Source organism: Nyctereutes procyonoides, unplaced genomic scaffold, assembly GCF_905146905.1.
Source record: "Nyctereutes procyonoides isolate TBG_1078 unplaced genomic scaffold, NYPRO_anot_genome, whole genome shotgun sequence".
Classification (NCBI taxonomy): Eukaryota; Metazoa; Chordata; class Mammalia; order Carnivora; family Canidae; genus Nyctereutes; species Nyctereutes procyonoides.
In genome coordinates, this window is record NW_026575033.1 from 12,145,961 (window position 1) to 12,165,448 (window position 19,488).

Below are 19,488 nucleotides of genomic sequence, written 5' to 3' on the forward strand. Positions count from 1 at the left end.
CCTTGCTTCCTTTTCATGAATATGCCAGGAACATTACTTTGTCATTGCCTTAGAAAAGTAGTGTTTCCTTTGTTCTCAGGCGGGGAAAGGATGTATGCTTATCTAGTACAGGGTGGTTATCTTTTTTTTTTTTTTAATGAAGAAGTAATGTAACAATTCTAATTTTAGACTTTACATCTAGCTCCCAGTAGTAATGCATATGAAATATTTTCTTCATTATGATTTTAGTTATTAACTCATAGTTTCAGTCTTTAAGTTTCAGCAAAATCACTATTTTTTATTTTACTAGCAATAATGTAATCTCTTCCTCCCATCCTTTATCATCACTGATTAAAGACTCAGCCTTTACCCGAACTCAAATGCCCAGAAATCTCTAATTTTCTAGCTGAAAAGAGCCTTTTAATTCTCCTATGCCCTACAGCCTCTTTAAGTGTATAATTCCCATAAAAGGCAATGTAAAATATGTGAAAGTGATTGGGCCTGACCATTCCACCTCCTGGAAAAATCAGCGAGATCTGAGCAAAGGGTCAGGCACTTGAGAACACAACTCACAAATAATAATAATAATAATTATTATTATTATTATTATTATTTGCATGGTTCATGGTCATTTCTGCATTGTTTTATCTTCCCAAACTGTGCAGTCTTCTTAGGGAAGTGACTTTATTTCATAACTCATGATAAACAATAATAATTATTGTTATTATTAGTTGCATGGTTCATGGTCGATTCTACATTGTTTTATCTTCCCAAACTGTACACTGTTCTTAGGGCAGTGAGTTTATTTCATAGTTCATGACAATGTAAGGAGCTGGAGTATAGTGGAAATTCCAGGTTTGAGTCTTTTTTTTGGGGGGGGGGTGAGTCTTCCTTGTCATGTTGATCTTCCAAATTTGTTTCTTCTTTTGTAAAATGGAAATGCATTCACTGCCTGAATCAGTGCATTTTTGTGAAGGTAAAAATGTAAAAAGAATATAATGTACATAAAATAGAAAACATCTTATAAATATACCTTATTGTTATTCCTAGTCCAGAGCAGGACTTCATAAACTTCAGCACATCTGAATCACCTCTAGGGTGGTTAAACAAGATTACTGGAACTCACCCCCAGAGTTTCTATTTGGTAGGTGTGGTGTAGGCCAATAATGAGAGTTTCTCACAAGTTCTCATGCAACGCTGATGCAGCTAATCTGGAGGCAACAGTTTGAGAAACCACTGGTCCAGACATAACATAGCACAGAGATTAAGCGTAGGGACTCTAGAGCCAGACATTTGACTTGAAATTCTGGCTCCTCCACTTACCAGCTGTGTGACTTTATCACATTAAGAAGTCTCAGCCTCAAGTTCCTTTTCTGTAAAAAGGGTATAATAATAGTACCTTGCTCAAGTTGTAAGGATTAAATGATCATGAAGATGAAATGTAGGGTTCAGTGAACTTTGCTTGGCATATTATAGGTGCTGGATATCTGCTTGTAGCTGTCATCATGACCGTCTTCAGCATCAGATTATTTCCTACTCCATAAGAAGTAGAAAAGAAAGATGACACTGGAATTTGGATTTTATATTTTCTGCCCCAATGCCTTCTTAGAAACCTCTCTTATTGTAAAATATATGTAACAAACATGAAGAAAAATCTGTACATTGGTTTAGAAAAATATGGTTTTGACAAATTATTACCAGATGAGCACCATGTAATCTCCTGCACCTGAGCCAAGAACAAGAAAATGGCCAGCTGTCATCAAGTCTCTGAAACCAACTTGCCAATCATTCTCCTCTTGTACTTCCTTTGCTAAATAATATCTTCATGTTTACTGTCTACGCTATTTGTCCTAAAGTGTCTACCTTGAGCTGTCAAGAGTTGTTATTTCAACCTTCCAGGATTCTGTTAGTTGGCCTTTAATTTTTATAACCATAATAATGCTCTTTAATCATGCCTTGCTTCTAATTGACCTTTTCACATATTTAGAGCCTCAGGGTGATAGTCTCAGGAAGCAAAACACAATGAGTTTTAGAATGCTTTCCTTTTTCTTTTAACCAGCCATTTCAGAAATAGTTGGGATCACTTTTATGTAAATGTTCCTCTGCCTTGGGTACTTTGCAGATTTGCTACTATTTCCATCCTCTTAGGATCTATTTTTTTTAAGATTTTATTTATTTATTCATGATAGAGAGAGAGAGAGAGAGAGAGGCAGAGACACAGGCAGAGGGAGAAGCAGGCTCCATGCCGGGAGCCCGACGCGGGACTCGATCCTGGGACTTCAGGATCGCGCCCTGTGCCAAAGGCAGATGCTAAACCGCTGAACCACCCAGGGATCCCCGGATCTATTCTTTTTTAATAATCTTATATAATAATGTTATGATTAATATTATTAATTAATATTTTACTTTAAACAATATGGATGCCTTAAATTCCTTGTGGACTGTGTCTTTTTAGTTGTAACGTCCCATGCATGTAGAAGAAGCTTATTCATCTTTTAGATTTGATTTTAATTTTTTCTTAGTAGATTTTCCTACACCTAAAAACATTTTTTTCAATGATCATTAACCTAAAACTATAAAAGAAACAACAGAAAACTTTGGAAATGGATTAGGAACATTTCTTGGCAGTATTTGCTGTCATTGTCAGAAATAGCTGGCCTGTGATATTGCTCAGAGGCTTATAATTAGAGATCCTTCAGGCTCTTGGGGTCTACAAGTGTGTTGGAAATTGCTAAGCCTGAGGAAATGGAGAATTTTGTCCTGCTCAATTTAAGAACTGGGGCATTTTGAGAGGATCTGAATAACCCTAGATCTTCTCCCTGCCTGAAGGAAATATTGAACATCTTAGAGAATAAGAGAAGAAAGGAGAAGATGGTATTCTTTACCAAATCCCCAATATCAAATCCTTACAAAATGGCAACCATGTACTTCAACTGATACAAAGGATGCCGGTCACTGTGCCCTGGCACTCCTAGATGCTGGAGGCCTCTGTTATGGTCACTTCCATAGCCATTATTTGATAAACCACTCCTGTTCTCTTCTTAGATTCCCTGCTGTAAAGAAGAAATTTATGGCAGAACTCAAAGAATTACGGTACAAAGAGCAGAGCCCATATGTTGTTCAAAGCATTATCAGCTTGATAATGGGGATGAAATTCTTTCGAATTAAGATGTATCCAGTGGAGGACTTTGAGGCCTCTCTTCAGTTTATGCAGGTAGGTAATACCTTGGGCAGGAGAACCAAGGGGCTATCATTCTGAACACCTCCTGTCATCAGAATAACTGACTTGGAATGTGAAAGCACATTCACTGGTCAGTGTGGGAGAAGTCCTACTTTTTCCTCAGAAATTCATAACGTGCTTTATAAGCAAGTAATAGAGCTGCAGGCAGATAATTTCACTTTTCAGCTTTCATATCACTTTTGAGGTAGGGTATATAGTGAAATGTCTTATTTGTTGACGTTTTTTTCCTCTTTCTACTCATCAGCTGCATATTGATCTATGAATAAAATATAGCTGACTTTCTACTTTTTATAATTGATAGCATCACGGTGGCTATTAACATTCATAGCATCAGAACTTTAAATAATGAAGATTTTTTATTCTCACTATAAAAGAGAATCAGTGTTTAAAAAATCTACCAAACCATACAGGTTTAGGTGTCAGTGATGCAGTGTTCCTCATATTATGTACTAACAAAAGAATTGTTGCTAATGTGGATTTTGCAGAGCACCTGGCTCTGTTAGAATTTATAGAGCTTTCTCTAATGCTTCCATGAACTAGATTAAGTGAGGGTCTTTATCAATGAAGAGCTTAGACATGGGGATTGTGTGCATAGGCTGTACCACTTCATACGCACTAAAACGGCTATAATAAAAAAGATAACAGCAAGTGTGGATGTAGAGAAATTGGAACCCTCGTATACTGCTGATGGGAATAGAAAATGGCATAACAACTTTGGAAAATAGTTTGTCAGTTCCTCAATGGTTAAATCTAGAATTGGTATGTAATCAGCAATTCTACTTCTAGGTATATATCCAAGAGAAATGAAAATATACATTCACACAAAAACTTGAATGCAGATGTTCATAGCAGTATTATTTGTAATAACACAAAAGTGAATACAGCCCAAATGTTGATCAACCAATGAACAAATAAACAAAGTGTGGTATATCCATATAAGGGAATATTATTTGGCCATATAAAGGAATGGAGTACTGATATACACTATAACATGAATGTACCTTGAAAATACTATGCTAAGTAAAAGAAGTCAGACACAAAAGGCCACATATTTTATGATTGCATTTATATTGAATATCTCAAATAGGCAAATCCTTAAAGACAGGAAGTGATTGTGTAGGGCTTGGAGGCAGGGAGAGTGGATAGAGAGGTTGGAAATGACTGCTAAACAGTACAGAGTTTCTTTGGAGGATAATGAAAAGGTTCTAAATTTGATTATGGTGATAAATGTACAATTGTGAATATACTAAAAGCCATTGAATTGTACACTTTGAGTGAATTGCATATATCTCAGTGAAGCTGTTTAAAAAAAAAGATGTATCACACTTTTCGGGTTTAAATTCAAGCTTCAGCACTGGGACCTTGGGAAAGTCACCCTTAACCCCTCCCAGCCTCACTTACCTTTGTGCAAAGTAGTGATAATGGCACTAGCTTTAGAAGGTGGCTCTGAGGATTCTTGGCACATGGTAAGCACTTAGTAACTGTTAATTATTTTTATCCTCTCATATGAATAATTCATGTATCCATGTATTTGAATGATGATTTGAAAGAATATTTACACACATATACAAAATAATGTATGAAAAGGACTGCAATTCTAGGAGCCATGAAGCACCATTTTGTATTAGGGAAGCCATCTCAGTGACTTTCCATGTTGGCAATGCCCTTCTTAGTATAGAATCAGTAGACTAGGAATTTTAGTGACTTTTGTTGGCACAGGTCCCAGGATTGACTGAAAGTAAGTATAATAGCTAATATAGATACTAAGATATTGCCACAAATACATGGAGCCTTGGACCCTTCCATGAAAACAATACCTAAAAAAGAGCACAGTATTTTACTACCAAAAAGGCCAGGAAGGAGAAAGGGGCTGGTGGAATTCTAAACATTAAAATTCTAAATTTACTTACAAATGATTTTCTGGGCCACCAAAAATACCCTTTCATAGATAGTAGTCCCCAGCCAAAGATATCCTTGCTTGAGGAACTGTTCTAAAGGTTTCTTGCTTTAGGTGGGGGAGGAAAACATTCCAGACTTGCTTATGAAACTATCTGAATAATAAACACACCTAAAATGTCAGAGCTAAAAAGTAAACAGCTCTGTGCCTGGGGCTGACACAGGGCCCAAAATAAGTTTAATATCTTCTGCCTCTCTTCCCATGTTTACCTTCTCTGGGGATCTGTGTTTGTGGATTAATCAAGGACCAGGGCTCCACGCACAGTAGGTGGTCAATAGAAATTTGTCAGCAATGAATGTCTGAATGGATCAATCAATAAGTCAGTGGATGAATATCTGCTTGCTAGTTGTAGATGCTTTCTCCTTTTGGCACAATTATTTGAGATAGAACGAGGAGAGTGAGAAAACCAGTTTTGCAAAATGTCATTGAGGCCATTTTGTTTGTTTATTTGTTTGTTTTGAGGCCATTTTGAATTTAAGTATAAATGCTAGAATCCAGTGATTTTCTTTAATGGATTATGGAATATTCTATGTTGGTGTGTATGATTGAATTAATAGCTGCTTCCTTTAATTTGTTTTAGTACATTTTCTGGGCACATTTCAATCTGTTCTCCCTCCTTTATGCTTTTTTCTGCTTCCTAGGAATGTGCACATTATTTCCTCGAGGTCAAAGACAAAGATATCAAGCATGCCTTGGCTGGGCTTTTTGTTGAAATTCTCGTCCCAGTTGCTGCTGTGAGTTATGTTTTTAAGAACTTCTTCAAATTGGATTAGAGAATCACCAATTTCATTAATTTGACATCAACATGTGTCTCTATTTTTTTAGGCTGTTAAAAATGAAGTAAATGTTCCCTGCCTTAGAAACTTTGTTGAAAGCCTATATGACACCACACTGGAACTTTCTTCTCGAAAGAAGCATTCGTTGGTTAGTAACTCTGAGAAAATCCAAAACACAAAACTATAGAGGATAAAATCCTTAGGCTGAAATCTATTTGAGAGTCATAAGGGTCCCTCAAATGGGAGGATTACCTGCAGCTCTCGCCCAAAAAAGGAAGTGTTTCAAAATTTGGAGCTTGCACTTAACGTTGACCATAACTGGATCACGATAATATAAGGGGATTAGACCATGTCATCTCAGATGACCCTTCTCATCCTAAGATTCTGTTCTTTATTTTCAAGACTGGATTAACTTGATTTTTGTTTTGAGTATTTTTTCCAATCTAAAAGTCAAAGTTTATAATAATAGTTTATCTTTTCGATCCCCAGAAGTCTTCACTGGTTCATTCCTATCCTTATGTTCTAAATCAAAATGGAAGCAGGCAGCAAAGGGAGTTGAGAGAGAGACAAGTCTTTTAAACTATCACAACCTTTTGCCCTTAGTGGTAAATAAGGCTCTGGTTTATTAATCGACATGACATATGAGCTATTCTTGTGATAGTATAGAGGAAGCAGGTTACTTAGCTGGCACAGTTTATGCCAGTCTTCAAAATATGAGCATAGCCACCATTATTTGAGCTATTATTGAGAGTTGCTTTGCTGGCAGTGGTGACAGATATGCTTATTTTCTACTTCTATGGTCAGTCATTGTGACTAACCACTAGAATTTTTTTTTTTTTAGATGACTGCCTAGAATTAGAGTTACACTCAATGGTAGCATAGTTCAAAGTCAGTTTAAAACCAAGTGAATAAAAAAAATTAAGTTAGTGGATTGTTAAGCACTGAATCTCATTGTGGCAATAATCTTTTGCTAATTCAGCTTAATGGATGAGCCAGTTTTATTTTTGTTTGAATCTTCACTAGCCCTAATTTTTTAGATACCATAAAGGTATATGCTATCTGGTTCAGTAGAATGGCAATGGGTTCTGCATATATATTTTTTGGGTGGCCACTCATCAGCTTTTCTATCTTCTTCAGCTACTGTGGGAAATCAGCCCAGTTAGGCAGGAAAAGCACAGTAGCACCTCTGTTTATTCACTCGTAAGCAAATTCCTCCTGTGGTTAAATTTGTCTTGGTGGAGTTTACCAATGCAATAACATTCTTTTAGGAATCTTTCTTAATTACAGGAAGATTGCATGCGAAAGAAAATATATACACCTACCTCCAAAACAAGGACAAGCTAGTAGATGTTTATGAGCAAAAACCCCAATAACATCTTTAAAATTAGTATGCCTTCCTACTTTCTTTCTTTCTGAGAGTGATCTTAAGATAATGAGTTTGTTTTTAAAATTCAAAAGTGAAGATTCTAAATCAGTGAATCAGGTTTCCACTTATTATACATGAAACTTATTATACACTTTATAATTCTAGATAATTCCACCCCCATCATCATCAGAAAGCATTTGCAAAATGCCTACCTCTGCATGGCCCCCACTGAGCCTTGTGTTATAAAGCGTCCTGTTTATTTTGGCCTACAGAGGGAGATGGATAGGTAGCAATTCCAGAGAGCATGTGTTACCTGGTTTGTTGAAATATAAATCATCTTGTGACCTCATCTTCTTTCTCCTCAGGCCCTGTACCCACTGGTGACCTGTCTTCTTTGTGTCAGTCAAAAGCAGCTGTTCCTGAACAGGTGGCATATTTTCCTCAACAACTGCTTATCCAACCTTAAAGTTAGTATTTGTCAGTTCAAAAAAGTCTTTTATAAACTAAATATGTGTCCAAGACTGACATATGTGCTTCTGAGAGTGATTCATGATGTTTACAGGGTAATTATCTGATACTCTTGAGATAATGAAAAAAATATTGAGTTCTCCTTATTAAATATAGTCAATTTTATGTTATGTTATTTATTTATTGAGGGAGAGTGAGAGAGTTTGGGGTGAGGGAGGGGCACAGGGAGAGAGGGACAGAGTTTGGGGTGAGAGAGGAGCACAGGGAGAGAGGGAGAGAGAATCTCAAGCAGACTCCCTACTGAGCACAGAGCCCAACGTGGGACTTGATCCTGTGACCCTGAGATCATGAGCTGAGCCGAAATGAAGAGTCAGACACTTAACCAACTGAGCTATCCAAGCACCCCCAAATATAGTCAATCTTAGAAGATGACTAGGGATTGGAGAAATCACTCCAAATTTGGGAAATCTTTCCTAATTAGGATCACTTTAAGGGTAAAATTAAATACCCTTGTATATGTATTAATTGTCACATTGTATCTAAATGATTTTTTTAAAGGTGGGGGGAGACCCACTTCATTGGCAGAACCAAGTGAATTGATTTCAGAAGCTCACCTGTACTTCCTGCATCCTTCCTCTGCCCCCCGCCCCCCATCTAGGAAAATATTTGAGGGAAGAAGTTCCTTTCTGTGGGAGGATTGACCCCAATCACAAAGAATACTTATTTCCTGTCAGTGTTCTTTGTAATTATTTGAAGGTATTCTCTTCAAGCCACGTGACAGTCATCAGCCCTAGGCATCCATTGAACAAGCACTGTGCAGATAGACAGCACAGGTGCTGAGTCGTGAGACAGATGAAGTAATCTTTCCTAAAACTGAGGAACCTACAGTTAAAACTACCATAATGATTAGCTTTAAAATTGGCTTTATAACTTTTAAGTGGTAAACATATTTTAAGTTTTAGTGACCTATTGATAAAAGACAACTAAATAAATCAACCCTAATGTAAGTGCAAGCAGTGTACATTTTCCAGTTGTTTCCAGTTGTGTCTTGATGTTCTTCTATGAGTTTGATATTTACTGCTTTAGAATTTTTGAAATATACATAATTATCCAATCCTGTATGTGCTTATACATGTTGCCTTATCTTTTCTGTTCTAAGACACTTTAATTTAGTGAGTGGTTAAGATTAATTATATTATTTTGGCATTTACCATAATTATATAGTAATCTACATTAGAGCTGTTTTAAGCACTGATTGTGAAATCCAAGATTAGAATCATTGATTTTCTTCAAATTGGCAATGAAATATAATAGCAATGGATATAGAATTAAGCTTTTAAGTGTTCTGAAAAACAAAAAGCTTTTTAGAGTTATCAACGATTATATAATAACCAGTCTCAGAGATTTTACTTAGGGATTTATGCATACATCTCTAACACACAGCTCAATGTCATTTTGTTGTTTGGCCCACTTTTAACTTACTCAGTTCTAGTTGAAAATATATTTGTTCATTTACATTTCACACAGGTAGAAGTGGTCATTTTGCCCAAAACAAAGAAGAGAATTAATTAAGAATGTTTACAGTGCATTGTCCTGTATATATTATGATCAGTATGTTTATGATGAATTTTAGTTAGAATTAAAATAATACTTTGCATGACGATTTATTGTTGTGGCCAAAAAACCAATTTTTTTTGTTTAAAGTATGAGCTTTTGAAACATAGTGGCATAATCTTACTTTGGAATATTATTGCTTCAAAGTTAAAATATTGGTCTTTAATCAAAACCCACCAAAAAAGACTTAATAACAGGGTTATAAATGGCCCAGTGAGAAGTGGGGCTACAAGCTGATAGTATATCACTATGCAAACATTCAGCATTAGGATTTCTATGAGAATGGCCATGGTGAGATCAGAAAGAGTGTATAGAGTTGATAGTAGAGGCTGAACCAAATTCCAGAATTCCACTGAAGTCACCCAGTAGGTATGAAGTGCCCACTGCGTAAGGTGCTAGGGAAGGTGCTGGAAGTGGGACACATAGGGGAAGTTAACTATATTAAAACTAGCTATAGAATAGAGTCTCTGTCCTTGAGGAGTTTAGCATTTCATTGGGGGATATGTAACAAAATTTCAAAATGTATGCTAGAGAGAGTGAGGGATATAAAAGTTGAGAGTAGAGTGATACCTGTGCCATTTATGGAAGTTAGAGACCCCATGAAGCATGAAAGAAATAGTTATGAGGCCAAGTTAAGTCAATGATATTTTACTTTATGGGTAATGAATTGTTGGAATTCACCACCCCAAGGCTAAAAGATATAAAAAGATCCTTGATGAGTTACAAGTGGAATAAAATGGTATTACATATATTTAGAACTAAATCCAGTAGCAGTTAAGTGAGGCCATTTTAGGGGTGTCTGGGTGGCTAAGTCGGTTAAGTTTCCAACTCTTGATTTCTGCTAGGGTTGTGGGATTGAGCCCTGCCTCCTCAGGCTTCATACTCAGCAGGGAGTCTTCTTGCAATTCTCTATTTCCCTCTCCCTCTACCCTGACCCTCCTTGCACTCTCTCTCTTTCTTTCTCTCCAAAATAAGTGAATAAATCTTTTTTTTTAAATGAGATTATTTTAAAATGTCATAAATAAACCTTCCAAACCTCCTTATGAATAGTCTGTGAGGAAAAACTGACATGGCTTCAAAAGTGTACTTTGTCTTGAATAGTGTCAGTATTTTATGGGAGTTAGAGCCAACTGTAATATTTCATAAAGACCAGCAGACCAACTCTTCCCCCTGTTTGCCTTTCCCCTTTTCCCTTCCAGCACCCTTATCCTCCTTGTCTCTCACTCCCCTACACATGCTTAAGTATAATGAACCTAGTGTTTGAACTCTACATGTTGAGCTTGGTAGCCATGTTTGATGTGTTCTACAAAGGTGAGTCATCAAGGCGGCAGCATGACATATAGCAGAATAGAAGTGTGTGTGAAAGTAAAAAATCTGCTGCTTTCAAAGTAAACCTCTCAGGTCAATGCTCATTTAACGTTAGTGCCCTAGTTTATCTTCAGAGTCAGTCTGGGAGGCAGGCTGCTTTGGTAACACAAACTTGCAGTCTTTATTTACACTTAGTTAAGTGATCAACCATATATTAGTAATATAATCTTGTAAAGTGATGGGGGGGAATTTATGGCAACTTCTTACTACAACACTGATATCTTTCAAGAACTCTTGCTTAGTGGTAACCAGTATTTTTTTCTTCTATATATTTTATGTCAGAATCTGAACATATTGAGCAATTAAGAATTGATACATTCCTTTTACATCTGCCATAATATACCTAATTCCAAAAAAAGAAAATGTTTTAAAACTTGATTTAATAGTATTTATTTATTTGTTAATCTCCATTTATTAATAGTTCTATTAATATGTAGTATATATTAAGCATTCATAATAACTATGTGCTAGTTTCTCATCCTTCAAAATGGATATAATTGGAACAATTTTTAACTTTTTAAATTTTATAATAGTGAATATAATATACCAGAAATCCAGATTATAAAAAAACAAAACAAAGCCATAAAAGAAAACTTAAAAGTTAAAAAATGTGTTTACTATGTATTAATAACAACAATAGTTCTCAGTAATTGAAGATCTGTTATGAGCCAAACCAATAGCAGGAGTTTACATATCTTGTCATGGATCATCATGACAATGTCATAAGCTCCATTGAACTCTCTTCATGCTTTCTCATGGATATTATTTATGCTTTGTTAAATATTTTGCCCCAATAGCAATACTTTATCTGAAGGCTAGGCAATACAGAATTAAAAATGATTCTCCTTTTATCTCAGTCACTTCTTGTACTAGGACTCGAATGCATTTATTTATCCAGTCAGTCAGTTGGTCAACAATTTCTTACAGGAAGTGTTTACCAGTAACTCTCCTAGGTGCTGGGAGTACGTGATGAATAAGACAGTAGCACTCTCCAACCTCTTAGACCTTGTAACTTAGTGGGGGAGACAGACAATAAGGAAGTAAGTGAATAGTTAAGAAGAAAAATTCAGATAGTGATAACTGCTGTAAATAAAATGAAGTAGGCTATGTTAACAGAGAATGATACTATTCAGGAGGAGCAAGGAAGAGAGGGTGCAAAGAAGGTCTTTTGATTTCCATTAAGAATATCAAAAATGGTGTGGTTGCCATAAATATATTTGTTGAAGCTTGTCTTTAGCACATAATATATATTTGTATGTAATAATCACAATAAAGTTTAAGTAGTACTTTTTTTAAGACTTTTCATATAATAGTAAGGTAATGATATTTTTATCTCAGTAGAGATTGAGTAATATATTAAGGATTCCACAGTCATTGATTGGTAGAATGCACTAAAATGTATGGCACCATTTATTTTAAAACAACTACTCTTCTCTTTGTAAGTATCAAAATCAAATGACATATTATTGGCTGTTTTAAGTAATTTTCTAGAAGCAATTGTTCTGCTTTACTATTAACCTCATTTCTATAAACTTAAGAAAATCTCTTTTCATCTGTTTCAGATGTGTCCAAGACATATTTCAAAGTGGGATTTATAAATTCTAAAAGCGCACATGAACCAGGTTTAAAAATTAGGAATCAGCTGACAAGGCCCTTACTTTCCATGAGTGCCTTATTTATTCAGACATTGAAGAGAAAATAATATGTATAAATTGTTGGTCTAGTAGCATTAGAAGTTATCCTGAACCTAATGTTCCTTGCACATATGTTCTTTGGGTAATATGGTCTAGTTGATGTGGAAGAGAGACCTAGAAGGTATTTGAGTATAACAAGATGAAAAGATGACTAAAATTGTTTAGCAATCTCTGTCAGTAGAGCTTTACCTTAACAATGTATCAGAATATCCAAAGAAGCCTGTTTCAAATGCAACTTCGCAAAAACTTACCTCCAGAGGTTCTGATTTCAAATGTCCAAGTGCAGTTAAGGAATCTGCATGTTCATAAGAAACCCATGTGACTTAGTGCAAATGGTCAGCTGGTGGACCTTGGGAAACATTGTTTTTTTCAGTGACCATGTCACCAGCCAAGCTGCCAATAAATTCAATTCTCCCTACTTCTTACTGAATTGCTTTAACTAAATCAAAAGCAAAAATTAATTAATTAATTAATTAATTAATTAAATTTAAAGAAGTGGGCATGGTTTTGGCCAGCTGATATGTCACGTGAAAGTGTTGGTGACCAGCACTGAGAAGAGAGGAAGGGGTACAAGGAAGACCCACTCTTTAGCCTACTAATTTCTTGAACACTTTTTTTGGGGTAACCTCACAGCCACAATATATTAATATATTATTGTTAATTAATTAACAGACAAGCAGATTACAACGGGTGAAGAGTCCTTCAATCTTGAAGTAGAGATTTTTGACAAAAATCAATGGTTTGAGACATATGCTAAAGTGTTTACATCCTGAGAATCTGTATCAAACCCTATGGTGTTAGCTGCTATTGGAATACAAAGCCATTGAGGAAGAGATCCTGTTGTCCGGTAGAGTAAAATCTAGTAGGCACCAGTAGCATATTGGAGTGGCATCCATATAATATTAAACTGCAGTAGAAAAACTAATGCTTCAAAGACACTGGAATCAGATTGTCTAGGTTCAAATTATGGCAATGCCACTCGTTAGCATTTCTGTGCCTTGATTTCTTCATCTGCACAGTAAGAACACTGACAGTTATCTACTTCAGAGGTTGTTGTGAGAATTAAAATGAGTTAGTATATGTACATCACTGATAACAATGCCTGATACAGTAAGCACCATGTTATATATGCATTCCAGTTTCTAAGAAATAGGACTTAGTCTAGAAGTCATTTCCTTATCCCCACTGTCATTTACTACCCTAATGGCTTTGAGCAAGTCATTTTGCCCCCCACAATGATGAATTCCCTCAACTGGTGTCATGGAACGTGAAAGCACTTTTGAAAAAATATCAAGACGCCATTACAAGTGTAAGATGTTTAGTAATACCATTATACCATGTAACTTTAGCTACATAACCACAGTTGCCTTTTTTAATTGAAGTATATTTGATGTACAGCATTATGTCAGTTTCAGGTGTACAACATAATGATTCAGCATTTGTATATGTTGCAAAATGATCACCACATTAAATCTAGACATCTGTCACCATACAAATTTACAAAAATTTTTTTTCTTGTGATAAGAACTTTTCTTACTTTTTAGCACCTTTCAAATTTGTAATACAAAGTTACTGACTATAGTCCCCATTACATCCCCATGACATATTTATTTTATAAGGAAGTTTGTACCTCTTGATTCCTTTCAACCATTTTACCCACCCCCACCCCTTGCCCCTCTGGCAACTACAGCCTCTTCTCTATCTATGAGTTCACTTGTTTTATTTTTTAGATTCCAGATATAAGTGAATTCATATGGTGTTTGTCTTTCTCTGTCTCACTGACTTCGCTTAGCTAATGTCCTCAAAGCTCATCCATGTTATTGCAAATGGCAAATATTCTTTCTTTGTATGGCTAAGTAATGCTTCACACCTTAATCCATTTATCTTTATCCATTTGTCCATTGATGGACACTTAGGCCGTTTCCATATATTGACTATTCCAAATAATGCTGCAAAGAACAGAGATGCATATATCTTTTTGAATTAGTGTTTTGTTTTTTTTTTCAGATAAATACCCACAAGGAATTGCTGTATCACATGGTAGTTCTATTTTTAATATCTTGAGGAACTTTCATACTGTTTTCCATAATAACGACATCAGTTTACATTCCAAACAACAGTATACAAAGATTCCTTTCTTCCACATCCTCGTCAACACTTGTTATTTCTTGTCCTTTTGATAATAGCCATTTTGACAGGTGTGAGGTGATATCATAATGTGATTTTGATTTGCAGTTCCCTGATGATGAGTAATGTTGGGCATCTCTTCATGTATCTGTTGACCATCTGTATATCTTCTTTAGAGAAATATCTATTCAGATCTTCTGCCCATTTTTTAATTTGATCATTTGTATTTTGTTATTGAGCTGTGTGAGTTCTTTAGATATTTTGGATATTAACCCCTTATCAGATATATGATTTGGAAATATCTTCTCCCATTCAGCAGGTTACCTTTTCATTTTGTTGAAGGTTTCCTTTGTTGTGCAGATGCTTTTTAGTTTGATGTTGTTCCATTTGTTTATTTATGTTTTTGTTGCCATTGCATTTGGAGTCAGATCCAAAAAAAAAAAAATACCACCAAAAGCAATGTCAAGGGCTTACTGCCTGTATTTTCTTCTAGGAGTTTTATGGTTTCTTATCTTACATTTAAGTTGTTAATTTTTAAAAAGATTTTATTTTTTTTGACACACACAGAGAGAGAGAGAGAGAGAGAGCACATGCACATAAGCAGGGAGGAGCGGGAGAGGGAAAAGCAGGCTCCCCACTGAGTAGGGAGCCTGACAACTGGGCTCATGACCTGAGCCAAAGGCAGATGCTTAACCAACTGAGCCACCCAAGTGCTCAGTTTTAAATCTAAGTCCTTTTTAAATCTATTTTGAGTTAATTTTATGTACAGTGTAAAAAATGGTCCAATTTCATTCTTTTGCATGTGGCTGTCCAGTTTTCCCAGCACCATTTATGGAAAAGACTTTTTTCTTCCATTTTCTGTTTTGTTCTCTTTTGTTGTAAGTTAATTGACCATGTGTGCTTGCATTTATTTCTATTCCCCTCTATTCCCTCTATTCCACTGATCTGTGTGTCAGATTTTATGTCAGTACCATACTGTTTTGATTACTGTGTTTTTTAACATAGTTTGAAGTCAGGGACTGTAATGCCTCCAGCTTTGTTCTTATTCAAAATTGTTTTCACTACTTGGGATTTTTTGTGGTATCATGCAAATTTTAGGATTGTTCTATTTCTGTGAAAGTGCCATTGGAATTTTGATAGAGATTGCACTGAACCTTAGATTACTTTGGGTAATTTGGAAATTTTTACAATAATAATTCTTTTAATTTATGAGCATTGAATATCTTTCCATTTATTTGTGTCTTCTTTAATTTCCTTCATCTATGTCTTATGGTTTTTAATGTACACATCTTTCACCTCCTTATGTAAATTTATTCCTAGGTGTCTTATTCTTTGTGATGAAATTGTGAATAGGATTTTTTCCTTTATTTCTCTTTCTGTTAGTTTGTGGTTAGTATATAAACATGGAACAGGTTTTTGTATATTGATCTTGTACCATGCAATTCTACTGCATTTGTTTATTCTAAGTTTTTTGGTAGAGTCTTTAGGGTTTTCTGTGTATTAATTTATGTTCTTTATAGATAATGGAAGCTTTACATTTTTCTTCCAATTTTGATGACTTGGATTTATTTTTCCTGCCTAATTGTTCTGGGTAGGACTTCAATACTATGTTGAATAAAAGTGGTGAGGGGCTGGGTTGCTCAGTGGTTGAGCGTCTGCCTTTGGCTCAGACTGTGATCCCAGGGTCCTGGGATCAAGTCCTGCATTGGGCTCCCAATAGGGAGCCTTCTTCTCCCTCTGCCTCTGTCTCTGGCTCTCTCTTTATGTCTCTCATGAATAAATTAATAAAATCTTTTTTTAAAAAAAGTGGTGAGAGTGGGCATCCTTGTCCTGTTCCTGATCTTGAGAAAGCTTTCAGTTTTTTACCATTGAGTATCATGTTCAGTGGGCTTGTGATATATGGCCACTTATTATTTTGAGGTGCATTCCCTTTATACTCAATTTGTTGTGAGTTTTTATCGTGAATGGATGTTGAATTTGTCAAATGCTTTTCTCCATCTACTGAGAAGTCATATGAGTTTTATCCCGCATTTTGTTAATGTGGTTTATCATGTCAATTGATTTGTAAATGTTGAACCATCTTTCCATCCCTGGAATAAATCCTACTTGATCATGCTGTATAAACCTTTTAATGTGCTGTTGAATTCGGTTTGCTAATATTTTGTTGAGGATTTTTGCATCTATCTTAATCAGGCATATTGGCATGTAATTTTCTCTTTTGTGTGTGTGTGTCCTTATCTGGTTTTGGTATCAAGGTAATGCTGGCCTCATAAAATGAGTTTGAGAGTATTCCCTTCTTTTCAATTTTTTGGAAGAGTTTGAGAAGGATTGGTATTAAATCTTTGAAAGTTTGGTAGAATTCACTCATGAAGCCATCTGGTCCTGGACTTCTGTTTGTTGGGAGTTTTTGATTACTGATGCAACTTCCTTACTAGTAATTGGTCTATTCAGATTTTTCTACTTATGATTCAGTTTTGGAAGATGGTATGTTTCTAGGAATTAATTTATTTCTTCTATATTTTCTAATTGATTGGCATATAATTGTTCATAATAGTCCTTTAAGATCCTTTGTTTTTTTTTTGTATCAGTTGCAATTTCTCCTATTTCCTAATTCTATTTATTTGAGTCCTCTCTTTTTTTCTTAGTCTAGCCAAAAGCTCATCAATTTTATTTATCTTTTCAAAGAGCCAGCTGTTAGTTTTATTGATCTTCTCTATTGTCTTTTTAGTCTCTATTTCATTATTTCCTTCCTTCTGATAACTTTGGGCTTTACCTGTTCTTTTTCTAGTTACTTTAGATTTAAAGTTAGATTGTTTATTTAATATTTTTCTTGTTACTTGAGATAGGCCTATATCATTATACTCTTTCCTCTTAAAACTGTTTTTGCTGTATATGGTATTTCCAATTTCATTTATCTCAAAGTATTTTTAAAATTTCCCCTTTGATTTCTTCTTTGACCCCATTGGTTATTCAGTAGTATATTGTTTAATCTCCCCCTATTTGTGATTTTTCCAATTTTCTTTTGTAATTAGTTTCTAGTTTCATACTACTATGGTTGATAAAGATGCTTGATATGACTTTAATCATCTTAAATTTATTGAGACTTCTTTTGTGGCCTAATATGTGATCTGTCCTGGCAAATGTTGCATGTGCACTTGAGTAGAATCGTGTTTTCTACTGGAGAGAATGTTCTGTATATATCTATTAAGTTCATCTAGTCTAATGTGCCATTTAAAGTCTAATATGAGATTTAAAGCCAATATTCCCTTATTGATTTTCTGTCTGGATTATCTATCCATTGATATAAGTGAAGCATTAAAGTTCCTTACTGTTACTGTGTTTTTGTCACTTTCTCCCTTTAGGTTTGTCAATATTTGCTTTATATATTTAGATGCTCCTATGCTGGGTGCATAAATATTTACAATTGTTATATTTTCTTGTTGAATTGACCACTTTGTCATTATGTAATGCCCTTCTCTCTCTTTGTTTTCAAATCTGTTTTGTCTGATATAAGTATAGCTACCCCAGCTCCCTTTTGGTTTTCATTTGCATGTATATCTTTTTCTATTCCATCAATTTCAGTCTGCATGTGTCCTATAGCTAAAGTAAATCTTTTGTAGGCAGCATATAGATGAGTCTTGTCTTTTATCCATTCAGCAGCTTTGTGTCTTCTGATGGAGCACTTAGTCCATTAACATCTAAAGTAGTTGTTACATTTATGTACTTATTTTCATTTTGTTAATTTTTTTTGTTTGTTTTTTAGTTTCTCCCTGTTCCCTCTTTTCTTGCTTTCTTGTGATTTGGTCACTTTCTCTGATGTTATGCTTAGATTCCTTTCTCATTATCTTTTGTGTATTTATTATAAGTTTTTGCTTTGTGGTCACCATGAAGCTCACATCTAACAGCCTATACATTTAACAGTCTATTTTAAGTTGATAGCAAGTTAAGCTTAAACACATTCTAAAACTATGCATTTTTATGTTTTTGATATCACATTTTACATGTCTCTGGTTTTTGTATCCCTTAACTAATGAATATATAGTTACTTTTTACTATGTCTTTTAATAATCATACTAACTTTATAATTAGTCTACTTCCTTTACTATATATTTGCCTTTACCAGTGAGATTTTTACTATCATCTGTTTTCTTATTACTAATTAGTGCCCTTTGTTTTTTAACATTCTTTTTAGGGCCAGTTGGTGGTGATGAACTCTTTTAGCTTTTGCTAAAGATAAATCTTTATCACTTTTTAAATTCTAAATGAGAATCTTGTTAAATAGAATGTTCTTGATTGGAAGTTTTTTTCCCTTTCAGCACTTTAAATATATCATGCCGTTCTCTCTTGGCCTGCACAGTTTCTGTTGAGAAATCTGCTGATAACCTTATGTTCATTGTGCATTGACCCAATGTCCCGTGTTCATAACATGTTATTTTTCTCACACAGCTTTTAAGATTCTCTCTTTTTCTTTAACTTGACATTTTAGTTATAACGTGCCTTGGTGTGGGTCTTTTGAGTTCATTTTGTTTAGAACCTTCTGGGTTTCCTGGATTTGGATACCTGTTTCATTCCCCAGATTAGGGAATTTTTTAGCCATTATTTATTTAAATAAGTCTCCTGCCCCTTTCTCTCTCTCTTCCTTCTGGAAGCCCTATAATCAGAGTATTATTCTGCTGGATGTTGTCTCAGAGGTCTCTTAAGCAATGCTTTTTTTTTTTAATTATTTTTTTTTCTTTTTGCTTTTCTGGTTGGGTGAGTTCTATTTCCCTATCTCCCAGATCACTAATTCTTTCTTCTGCTTCATCTAGTCTGCTGTTAAACCTTTCTAGTGTATTTTTCAGTTAAGTTATTATATTCTTCAGCTCTGTAACTTCTCTTTTTGTATGTTCTTATAATTT

At 35.0% G+C, this 19,488-nt stretch overlaps 1 protein-coding gene across 8 annotated transcripts in view; it reads left to right on the forward strand.

The window, feature by feature from the left end:
• The window catches only part of FRY (FRY microtubule binding protein), a 428,026-nt gene that overhangs the window by 258,087 nt on the left and 150,451 nt on the right, over nt 1–19,488 (forward strand). For all 8 annotated transcript variants that reach the window (XM_055317436.1, XM_055317438.1, XM_055317431.1 and 5 more), the window contains 4 exons: nt 3,025–3,193; nt 5,819–5,911; nt 6,003–6,101; nt 7,685–7,786. In XM_055317436.1, the coding sequence (XP_055173411.1) occupies nt 3,025–3,193; nt 5,819–5,911; nt 6,003–6,101; nt 7,685–7,786 (463 nt within the window). The remainder of the gene's footprint in view (nt 1–3,024; nt 3,194–5,818; nt 5,912–6,002; nt 6,102–7,684; nt 7,787–19,488) is intronic.